The following is a 12,500-nucleotide window of genomic DNA, read 5'->3' on the forward strand; positions in this document are numbered from 1 at the left end:
AAATCAATATTCAAATGACTTCTTATATTGATTTATAATTAAGTCTTAATTGCGGCAAAGGCTTGGACTTTCAAAATGCCGCGCGACGTTAGCCGGGAAAGAAGATAGGGGAGCATTATTGATACACTTTAACATTGGTGGTCGCCCAGACATTGATTCAGTTGTTTTGCGGTGCCTTTGGCATGCTCTGAGGATCTAAATGCTTGTGCATTTGAGGAAGCACCTATACACACACAGTACTGGGAAAAGATTCACATATTGCATGCACGAACAAATGCACACACCTAAGTGAACTAACACAGCATAATTAACCTTCATCCGGGAAAAGTCAGGGCTGCCTTATCTGCAAACTTGACTGTGCATGTGTGTGTGTGTGTGTGTGTGTGTGTGTGTGTGTGTGTGTGTGTGTGTGTGTGTGTGTGTGTGTGTGTGTGTGTTTGCTTGTGTGTACGTGTTGTAATTACAGCAGGTGTGGAACTGATTGACTTCAGATGGGGTTGGTGGAGGTATTATTCTGGACAAAACAGTGAGTGAAAGGAATGTGTGTGAGAGTGAAATGTATGGTTACTTGAGCTTGTGTTCATATTTTTATGTCCCACTGCATTCATGTGTGATCCCAGTGTGTTTGTTTGTCCCTCCATGTGCTTCAAGCAATGTGGCAATGTGTGTCCGTGCTCAAATGTGTGTGTGTGTGTGTGTGTGTGCATTTGTCCCCACGGGCCTAATCAGGTATCAGATACCTTTTGTTTTGGGAGCTCATTGATGGATGAAATCTTTATCTGTGCTATTGATCAGGAGGGCGCGGGTCCTAAACTGTCTGTCTAGCTGCCTGCCTGCTCCAGCTCTAACAAGATTGCCAGGGCCGAGTATATCAGTTAACATTTAATCAATGGCAGCTTAAGACACTGGGGCTAAGGGAAAGAAGCCCACTGCTTCAGCCCCCTGCCCCAAACCATTACCCAGGATTGAATGGGAAATATATGTGTGTGTGGGAGGGGGGGGTTTCCAGATGATTACTAGGGATTGGGTCTGGCTGATCACATGTCTTCAGGGGACAGAGGTGTGAGTATGTGTGAGTTTCTACGTCAGTGTTTACAGGCATGCGAGTGCTGGCTTATCGATACATGTTAATACGTCAAAAGCGCCAGAGGGGGTGGCGTGTGCTACGCTGCCCGCGCCGCGTCGCTCTAAACAAAATAGAATAACTGAATGAAGTGCGGTGTGTTCGAGGAAGATCCCACTCAAATCAAGTGAAGGCTTAAAATTGTACGTGCCTGTGCAAAAGTAGACACACGCTGCAGTGGAAAGATATGACATATATCAGGCAATGCGTGATTATATTTGATTTTTTTGCCTCGCTTGCAAAAAAACAAACCTTGATGATAAAATGCAAAACAGGAGAGTCAGCAAAAAAGAAATATGATCAGTGATACTTTTTTCTTGCTGTTTGATTTTACCATCAGCTCATCTTACTGTAAATGAAACCCCATCAGATCTAAGCGGTAGATCTTTCGTCTCCCAACTCCAATCATTTTCATATTCATGCTATCACTGGATCTCATTATCATCAAATGTCATTTTGAGAGAACTAAAGATATACTTAAAGTATTTGCCTATGCAATGTGTGTGTGTGTGTGTGTGTGTGTGTGTGTGTGTGTGTGTGTGTGTGTGTGTGTGTGTCTAAGGTTCTGAATGATAGTGTCCGTGTGAAAGTGTGCTTTTGTCAGAGGGTTGCTCTGGCGGGGGGAAGCCCCTCTCATGTCCCTGCCTTTCGACCAAAGCCTGGGAGATTCCCACCACCAAAAATCAATGTGTGTGAGAGCATATGTGCGACTGTGTGTGTGTCAAGGTTTTGTAAGACAAATCTCTCCAGCGTGCACCGCTTTAGTGCTATTGAACCAGGCTTCGATCACTCGGCCACTGTGAATAATGCAAGGGAGGCTACTGCTCACTTACAGCACAGGATGCCTGCGTGTGTGTGTGTGTGTGTGTGTGTGTGTATATGTGTGTTTGTGACAGTGTGGTTCTTTTTCCTTCTTGCAAATGCAACAGGGCAGTTCTTCGACGTTCCTCCACTTGGCCCTCTTAATCTCATGTCAGATACAGGAACTCCCACATTGATACTGTCTCTTTGAGTGTGTGTGTGTGTGTGTGTGTGTGTGTGTGTGTGTGTGTGTGTGTGTGTGTGTGTGTGTGTGTGTGTGTGCCTGCATGCGTGCGCGTGAGTGTGGACGCTGGAGGCTTCTACAGTAGACGGAAAGAGCTTAACTCAAGCAGACAGCTCAGGCCTGCACTTTGACACACCCTGACTCATTACATACAGCCGGCACACAGAGGAATATTGTCATTAAAAAAGACAATTAGATATGAAGTCAAGGGAGCATCACTTACACACACATGGACACACACGCCTGCAAACACACGGTGCAGGAAATATAGGTGAACTCGTCTTCATATCCCCAGGTATATGAAGCGGAGATATTAATAATCAGGATGTTACAGAGTAATTAAAATGATTCCAAATGATGAGTGTGTTTGTGTGTTTTTGTGTGTGTGTGTTTCTGTTAATTAAGCTGAATGATTTGATATGACACAAACCGCAATGCTTTAATGGTGTCCTATACTCAATGTGGCTGGAGGGGACGACAGTTGATGGGGCTATAGGGAGAGACAGGGCGACACACACTCACGCACAAAAACAGATACAGCCGCTCATCAGCCCTGCCTCGGAGAAGGATCTCTTTTTTCAACGTAATTATCTGTGTCATCACTTATGAGGCAATTAAACAAACATCAGTTCCTATTTCCGCTCCCTCCGTCTCTCCTCTCCTTTTATTCTGCTTCCTCATCTCCTTCTCTCCTGCCATCTGTGCTCCCATCACCTCTCCTCTACTCGCTTTTATTTTTTTATTAAATCTACTCCGTGCTCCTCTCCTCTCCTCTCCTCTTCCTCCCCTCCAGTGTGACTCCAGACAAGGTTTCAATTTCAGCATGCTGATTGTCTCATTGCCGACTCTATGCATGTCTAACACTTACTTGCACTCTTGGGACCGGCAATACACACCATAGAATGCCTATTACACTCCCACGCGTTTCTGGTGAGTGTGTGTTAGTGTTTGTGGTTGTGTATGTGTGTTTGTGTGCAAGAGGTGATGAGGGTGTAAAATGCCTATTACGCTGAGAGTCTGGTCTCTCTTACATTGGAGAGAATTCTCTGGCGCCTAAAGAGCAGAAAATTGCAACGCTCCTCTTCCTCACTCCCCATTAACCTTCTTTTGAAACAAAAGCCTGACCAAGGTGTGTGTGTGTGTGTGTGTGTGTGTGTGTGTGTGTGTGTGTGTGTGTGTGTGTGTGTGTGTGTATCCTTGACCATTAGCCTTATGTGCCATCATGGGTAAAGAACCTTGTGGGCCCAACCAAGCAAAAAAAAAGTATTTTCTGCATACAATACGTTCTCTTTGTTTTCTATTGTATTTAACTGCCCTCTATAGGCCACTTTTTTTGCATACTGCACTTTTACATAGCAACAGTCTCTGTTCACCGTGTTCTTTTTTTCTCTCTCGCTTCAGTCACCCAAATGTATATTTCTGTGCTCCTAAATTAACTTGTCACTCATTTCTTCCTTCTTTTCCTCCATCCTTCATGAAAAATAGCAGGAGGGGGAGATGGCATCTTATGAAGGGCCCAGAGATGACTAAAGCAGCGGGCATATTTGTCTAATTCTCACAAAGACATCCACATCAAAGCACAAATCAAGACCACGGCTCATTCAATGGATTTGTATCAGTCAATCCATTTCTTGTTCTTTTTCTCCAGCATCCTTTCCCCCTCTGTCACATTCCTATTTCTCTCTCTTTATTTTTAGAGTGTTATTAGGACATGATAAAAGCGAAAGAGATGTCATGACATGAGACCCACTGCTAGCATTAGGAGGTTGGAGAGAAAACGAATGAGAGAACGTTGGGGGGAAAAAGGGAAAGAAAAAGATGAAAGAGATTTGTCTGGAAATTATTGCTCACAAGGCATTGATTCTCTGCTTTAATCTTACACAGTGTGCTCAAATTTCCTATTAGGGAAATGAAGAAAAAGGATAGAGAGGAAGATGATTCTTATTCACATAGGTGGGGAGGTGAAACCTGGCATGTCTCTCAGTGTTTCTTTGGGCAGACAAAACATACCATTTCTCTTATTCTCAAAAGAGAAGCAATGTCCAGGATCTATACGTTTTTGCATGTGCTGTTTTGCTTTAAGGCCATTAGTCTGCTGTAAGTAACCATTGGAGAAAAGCTCTTGGTTTTGAAAAGCTGGAGGGTCATATAGACGCGCACACACACGACAGGCCACAGACAGCTGCTATAGCTGCAAAACCTCCTCCGGTTAGCGACGATTAGCCTTTGCTATAGGTAATCAATAGCTGCTATCAATTCCATACCTCCCACTGATGGATGAGGTAAAAGAAAGAGAGAGGAGAGTGATGAAGAAGAAGGGAGCAGTAGAAGGAAATAATGTGTTGCTGCTACTGTGAGGAATGACAGAAATTCTACCTGACAATAGTTCCTAAAGTAAAGTTGCTGCTTTCTTCTTTGTGTGAGTGTGTGTGCATAAAGGCTGCCTTTAATGTCCATCTGTGAATTGTATCATTGCGGCCTGAGATTAGTGGCTGCTTGGACCCAGTGAGTGTATTGCCTGGTTACCGCGGCTCTGGCTCCACACAACCCTCTTTCCATCACCGGATTGTTTGTCTTAATGCTGTGTGACATGGCCCATTGTTTTGTCCATCTGTGGTTAAGAGTCAATGGACAGAGGGTGTATGAGGGGCTCGGGGGAGAGAAAAGAATGGAGGTGAGGGAGAAGAAAATCAAGAAGAGCAGGGGTGAAGAAAAAAAAAGGGCGGGAGGGTTGGGGGGTTAAAGACAAGATGGGGACAAGAGCTGAGACGTGAAAAAAAATATTGAAAGAGACCGAGAGTAAGGGAAAACATGCAATAACCCCTGTGCTTTCAATATGGTCCTCAGACTTTACATTCACCACTTCCTTTTCCAAGACCTTCCAGAGGCTTTTGGTTCCATATGGAGCGCCGGGGCCTTAAGCTCTTTGTGATATCGCCGACGTGAAAGACGTCCTGGCCCTGTGACGCCAGTCCCCTCTTCAAAGAGTTAAGTCATATTTAGTATGCGTCCTCATAGCCCCACGGCTTTGTATTGTAAATAAGACTAATGTGGCATTGGTCAGGTATGCTAATTCAGATAATCAGTGCAATTTCTGCAAATTATAACTGTCAGTGTGGTGGGCACAGAACCTTGGCGGAAAACATGAGGGAACAATTTAGCCCGGGTAATACCCCTCCACCAAAGAGCTGCTCAACTCAAAGAAAAACAATCGGCCTGAGCCCATACCGCGCCGACACACCATTTCAAAAATAGTTTATGGTGAACGAGGCTCATTTTTTTCAGCCTACTGCCCTTTTTTTCCCTATGTGCACACACAAACCGCAAAGTAATTATAATTCACTTGGATGGAATTATTCAAAAAATGACCACATCTTTTACTCCCTCAGCCATAGAGAATATGGTTTTGGGAAATTTGGGGTAAATTACTACTTGCCGAAAATATAATAATATACATATATGAATGTGTCTTATTTTGATTTGACAAATGATTTAAAATGCAGCATATTGTCTCCGGATAAATGTACAGCAATAAAAAACTACATATTTCACAAAAGTCCTCTTGGCTAACATCACATCACTCTCATCAGAATAGTTCACCCCAGGAACTGTATTTTACTCATGTTGGGTACATAAAATAACATTCCAAGTTTTTATTATGCGAGGAATGGATTCAACTTAACTGAAATCTGTGGACTCTTATGTAAGTAACTTCCTCTTTCACAGTAAATGAGAAAGAAAAGGTCACGAATAATTTATTATCTGTATGCAATCAGTAAGCAAATCAATATGCAATGTAATTGGCTGCCTTAACCTATTAAACTTCTAATCTAAACATAGTCTTATGGGTACGGCATGAGAGGGGTGATGTGCAGCACAAGCATGAAACAGTTACTAAAAAAGGTAAAAAAAATTGTCCTTTGATGAGTCAGTCAGCTCGTCTCACCTACTGCAGTCTGACTTGAAAAAGAAAATGGCCACCACTGCGCTGACCCTAGCGGTTAGCTAGATCTGGGTGTGTGTTGCATCCTTTCTCTCACTCCTCTGGCCATCCGTGAATGTTTATGTAATGGCCACAAATTACTGAGACAAACCCTGGAAATAGACTTCTGTCTGAGGAGAGACCTTCTTAAAAAAAGAAGAAGAAGACAACCGCTGGAATGGCGAAACCACCCCCACTACCCAGAGGGGGGAAAAAAAGTATGAGATGAAGAAGTGAAAGTAAGGGAGGAGGGAAAACCTAATACCTCAAAAGATGCCGCGATGTCATCACATCAAAATGCTCTTTGGGAAACAGCGAAGCCCTTTCCCACATTGAAAATTGAATGATCGTTTTCGGTGCTTTGGCTGAGTTCAGACACATACAGTTTGGGTTGGGTAAAATTGAAAACAAGCAATGTCGGCGCACTGGAAACATGCAAGAAGCCACACTTTCTTTCATATTCCATCACTTCCATTACTGGAAGCACAAGCACATATAGGGACAATACGTGTCCATTAGGCTCCGCTTTTAGCCTACAGCTGCTATCTAAATGGTTAGCACTAATTTCACTGGAACCAAAAATAACCCAGAGCCTTATCACTCAGGGAAAACAAAAGATTCTGGAGACACACACACGCACACACACATACACACTCACATATACACACACGTACACACATGATAAAAGTGTTGTCGGCCTCTCTAAGTCAGAAGAGGTCTTTTGTTTAAAAGAGGGACTCAGACAAAGAGGGTCCTCTCCCTCCCTCTTTAATGCATGTTGGGGGGGGGGGGTTAGGGGGATGGAGATGTGTGGGTGGTGGTGGGGTGGTGGACGGATGGATGACAGGGCCGGGCTCTCAGAAATAATTACCTCCATAAGATCCCATCTCCCTTCCCTTTTTGTGAGGGACAGAAAGAGCGAAAGGGGAAACAAATGACAGAAAGTAAAGTATGCATAAAAGGCCCAAGTGTTTCTGCTTGGTCTGGCTTATGAGGCGCTTACACATGATGGAGCACAGGGCGAGGATATACGCAGAAAAACACACTCGTGCACAGATACACACGCCTCCTCCCAGTGTTCTTTATGGCAGAACAAATGGTCAAATGGTTGAGACCGAGGCGGCAACAGAGAAACAGTCAGGGGGAGAAATCCCTGTCACAACTTAACTACAGAGACTGTCTCCAAAAAATCCAGCTAAACAAATTGTTCAAATTATAAAATCGATGATGGAATACCCGTGACTTGCAATCTGTCATATTTTTCTTTTCATGCTTAAATTTTACTAAACAGCTCTATTCAGGGCGTAACTTCATTATGGAGAAGGGCACAAACAAATCTAATTTCAGTAACAACTTTTGGACGACCCTCAAAGCAAAATGGCCTCCAAGTCCTCCATGTTGAGTAGGCAATTCAGTTCTGACGCAATCTGGCATTTTTTTTTATAAACTCAATTTTCTTTAACACTTCTAATTGTACGCAGAGAAGAGCGGTTTATCTCAGCAATGGGGGCCCATTGGACTTTTTGCCTATGAGGGACACAGCTGAACATGATAGAAAAGTTTTTGCTGTCCAGTCAAAGTGCACACAAACACACAGACCCTTCACTTTCACTTCACAATGGTGTTTACCTCGTGTAAAGGATGAGATGGCTGGGCCCAGGTTGGGGGAAATACAGACTCAAAGGGATAACAAAGAGTGTAAGGTTCTCAAATAAACATGCACTAGAAAACACATGTATTGACATGCACACAATGCAGTAGAAGTGTTTCTCATACACTCCTGTCTTTGTTCAAACCACCTATACCCTTGTGGTGTGTCTCTGCAGTACTGTATCCTTAATTAGGCCATAAAATCAGCATCACAATTGTTTAATGAAAGCCATTCACATGTACATAAAGTCCAGAGCATTAGAACTCTTATTCCCAAATGGGCCTATAATTATCTGGCTCAGTGCCAGGTCCCAGGCTTTAAGAGAAAGATACCGGTCAGCACTTAAATTAATCTTTTTCATACCAGTCTCTAATGAACAGAAAGTGCTCGAGTCAGGAGTTGTAGCCCCAGAAAACTAACAGCACGCATACACATGCACGTACACACAAATAGAGGGTCCTTAAACCGAACGCCGGCTGGAAATGTTGCGTACTACGGAGCCTTTTCCATTGGTGAAAACATTCACATCATCTATCACTATAGGAGCCCAAAGCAGCTGTAACATACTTTTTTTTCTCCATATCACATAACCTACTGTAGCATGTAATGTATGTGAAAAGCACAATAGCTCAGCTTAAAAGAAAGCAAAAAATATACATAAGAATACAACCCTGATTTATGACATTGAATATCAGTGTTTGATCTTTGGTTGAAAGACACCTCCCAAATGTGTATGGTCGACAAGGAAATGTGAAACATTCTCCACGTATCTTGTGAAAGAAAACTGTTCACTAAAAATTATATAGAGTGGGCAGAAGGAGGGCATCCAAAAAAGTGGCTTAGCATTTTGGATGCTGCCAGTGTCCGCTTAAGCTTTGCACTAGCTTCCTCATGGAAATTCACCATGTGGCATCAAAGCCAAAGTATAAAACGAGGGCCCGAGCAACAAATATGGTGTGTTTTAAGAGTGGAACATTTGAAATAGGTGCAGCCGGCGAAAATTGCGTTTGACAGGTTTTAAACCGAGTTGTGCTCACTGGTTTGAGATGTAAAAAGAAGAAGAAGAAGAAGAAGAAAAAAAGGGCTTGAAGTCAGGCTTTTGTTCTGGGTAAAAAAAACGGCTGGAGCAGGAGAGAATGGGAGATGCAATAAGCAGGACAAAAAAGGAGAGAGAGAGAGAGAGAGATACAAAAAGAGAGCAGCAGAAAGAGAGCGATGGGGGGCAAGGGGGAGGGGCATGTTAAAATGTACGGTAATGATTTATCTAAGCATGCTTTTCTGCTGTACCCCAAATCTCACCGAAACTTTGATCCACGTGTAATTAAAACCAAACGTACGCCGGCTACAGTCTCCATTTCAGGATTGGGAGATCTTCTGTTCGTGTGTGTGTGTGCGTGCGCGTGTGCGTGTGCGTGTGTGTGTGTGTGTGTGTGTGTGTGTGTGTGTGTACGTTGGGATTCACATGTGTTTCTAAGTGCTGGGCCCCCATCTGTTTTGGGAGTACATGTACAGTATAAACAGGATACTTTGGGGAGCACACACACACACACACACACACACACACACACATACACACACACACACTGATGGATGTATGGACTAATGCTATTCTGGAATGCTATTCAAAATGTGTTATCCCCCCACCAACCCATCCCACCCGCTCCTTCAGGTCAAGCAAAGCAAAAACAAGTTAAGCGCTCATTTTCTCCCAGCAGCATTAACATAGGGATGACTAAATAATGGACCCTGACTCTTGGTCTTCTGGTTTAAATTACTGCGTAGCCCCCTCCCGTTACACCCTGAAACCCCTCACCAACCATCCAACCCCCACTCAAAGAAAAACGATTAATCTTTTTTTTTTTTTTTTCTTGTCTCTCTGAATGTTTTACAGTTCTGTTACACTTATTAGCTGCTGGCAGGACGGAGAGTCTTAAATGAAAGCCAAATTGCTTTGGTCATGAGAAAGGAAATGAAAGCTCACTCCAGGGAGAGACTGTGTAGCCGTAGCATGTGTGCGTGTGTGTACGTGTGTGTGTGTGTGTGTTTGAGTAATGTATGTGTGTGTGACTAACGTATGTGTGTACAGGCCGTTTCACTATGAGATACTCCCAAGGTGAAATTTCATAAGCTGCCTGCTTGCCTGCCTGGGATGTCCCTGTGTGTCCCACACACACACACACACACACACACAAACACACACACGTGTGTGTGTGTGTGTGTGCTGCGCATATAAGCGCGGCAGCCTAATAGGAACAGTATGCTCATTTTGGAGAGATTAGGAGGAATGGACGGGTCTGTATCGAGAGACGTGATCTGGATATGAAGGCCAAAGGAGGGAGGGAGGGAGGGTGAGAGGTTTGACAGAATAAAGAGGGAGTGGTGCAAGAAAAGAGAAAAAGAAATGAGGAGTATAAGGACTAAAGAAAGATGGATCCGACCTCAAACAAAGACAACAGACCACTACAACTGGAATCAGCATTTAACTAAAATCCGAAAAATGGAAAACACAAGCCAATAGGAAATGGAAAAGAGTCAGTCCATGTGTGTACTGAAGAAGAAAAAAGAAGTGATACAAATAAAATAAATGAGACATGACACCTGAAAACCACCAGCAAATAGCCCTAAAATAAAATAAATTAAAAACTCAAGTTACAACAACTAAACAGACAAAGCGGGTTGAGGAAGCACAGACCTTGGCTGGAGCGGCACTCCTTGACGTGGAACAACTCGTTGAAGCTCAGTCCATCCTCGTCGCCTCCCAGGCCTTGCTGGTGCAGCTGGAGTTTCCTCAGTCCTTCGTTTTGTTGGTGGCGAGCCGAGCGGGTGTGCTGCACCAGGTTGAGGCGGGCCTTGGTGGAGTAGTCGCACAGCGTGCAGTAGTAGACACACAACTCCAGGCTGAACGCACTGTCCTGCTTCTGCAAGTGCTGTGGGGACAGAAGGGAGGAGGGTGCAGACGTTAGACGGTGTTCATGTTTCAAGCCGTCCTGTCGTCGATTCACAGTGCTTTCAATAATTTTGAGGTTACAAAGGCATTTGGGTGGATTGAATGCAACAAGTGACGTATGTCTGCAAAATCATGTTGAAGTCTTTTGTGCTTTATGGCTATAAAAATTCCAACACCCAGAAACCCCACTTCCCTGGCTTCAAAAAAGCAGAACGGCAATGGGCAGAGAAAAAGTCAGTAGCTTGACTCATTATTCTCCAGAATATGTTTTTCACTTTTTTTTTCTCACTTGTCTTTGATTTGAATCTTTGGTATCACATATTACGCATCAGTGTTAATTTTATTTAACATTTACGGTGTCAAAGTAGTGTTAGCAGTGTAGTAGTGGGCAGTGCTACAAAAAAGAACTACAATCCAAAGCAATGATTAAATCTTGGGACAAAGACAACTTTGTTTAATAATTTAAAATAGAGAGAGAACATTATATAACACAGGAACAGATAGACTTTTGAGTAATTGTGTTTATATGCAGACACTACACATTCCAAATGAACTGAATATGTTTTCGGTGACATAAAGATTAACAACACACAAAAAGTCAGATAAGGGGTTGAGTTCAGAACACAGTTTTTGTCTTTAACATGCACATTGTCCAGCTCTGCTCATTGTTGGCAGCTGCAGGGGTTTCTCATTCAACGTGTGCTGTCAGTTGCAAGCCCTTAATTTCCAGTTGCCTCTTTAATGGCATTGCAGCCTTGCAAAGCTACCCCCTACCTCGATACCCCCACACACACGCACGCACACGCACACACACACACACACACACACACACACACACACACACACACACAGCCCCCATCCCACCTTGCCCTACTCCCATACACCCAGTCAAGCCAAGCATATCAAGTGTGCCTCTGTTGTTGCTGCCGGGCTAATGAACAATGCACAAAAACAAAAGACCAGGCCAAGCTTTTATTATCTGATCCTCCGTGGAGGGAGGGGAAGGAGGGGGAGAGAGAGAAAGACCCAGAGAGGAAAAGAGAGCAAGGAAAAGAGACAGAGACACAGAGGTGGCTCACGAAGGTTAGTTTATACTTTGTTAAGATTTATTCATACAGCCATGTGAGAAACAGGTGCAGGGTTCTATGCATGAATTAATACACATAATGGTGTGTGTGTGTTAACCCGACTCTTATGGCTGCGACAGAAAGGCGTTTCATTCTTGAAGCACATGAAAAGTGAGCAAGGTAATATTTCCTCCTGAGCATTGTTGCATCACGTTATATAGAGCAGGAATAGAGAGATTGGAGAACAAATGTACGTGTGGTGGGAGGGGTAGGGGGTGTGGGGGCAGTTAGCTGCAGGTGTGTGAGTTCTAACCCCTCCTCTTCCCTCTTCCTCCTTTGACAAGCAGGGATTAGCAACATAGCTACAGCCGCTAACACATCTTTTCTCTCTGTCTCTCCCTCTTTCTTTTTCTTTTGTAGAAAATCTTACGAGGTTTTTCTCACGAGACGGTGGGACGTCCCCTCGCAGTCAGAGGCCCTTTCAGAAGTCTTAAGTTTTAATTAAGTCGGAGTTGTCAGAAGAAAGCTCCCCTAGTCCAGAGCTCAGGGCCATTAATTACAGCTATCTTTGTTTCTCTGTGAAAGGAGGCCTCCCTTGCTCCTTCTCTCTCTCTCTCTCTCTCTGCTTCTTTTCTTTCCTTCCTTCCCTCCCTCCCTTGCAGGAGAATGTGCTGCTGAGCCTTGC

The 12,500-nt window shown here is 43.7% G+C and overlaps 1 protein-coding gene across 1 annotated transcript in view; it reads right to left on the minus strand.

Annotated features, from left to right (window-relative positions):
- zfhx4 (zinc finger homeobox 4) overlaps positions 1-12,500 on the minus strand; it is a gene marked incomplete at its 5' end in the record, with an annotated part of 60,216 nt that overhangs the window by 28,093 nt on the left and 19,623 nt on the right. The window contains one exon of the mRNA XM_079234031.1: positions 10,494-10,728. Within this exon, the coding sequence (XP_079090157.1) occupies positions 10,494-10,728 (235 nt within the window). The remainder of the gene's footprint in view (positions 1-10,493; positions 10,729-12,500) is intronic.

Source organism: Taurulus bubalis (assembly GCF_910589615.1).
Source record: "Taurulus bubalis genome assembly, chromosome: 18".
Classification (NCBI taxonomy): domain Eukaryota; kingdom Metazoa; phylum Chordata; class Actinopteri; order Perciformes; family Cottidae; genus Taurulus; species Taurulus bubalis.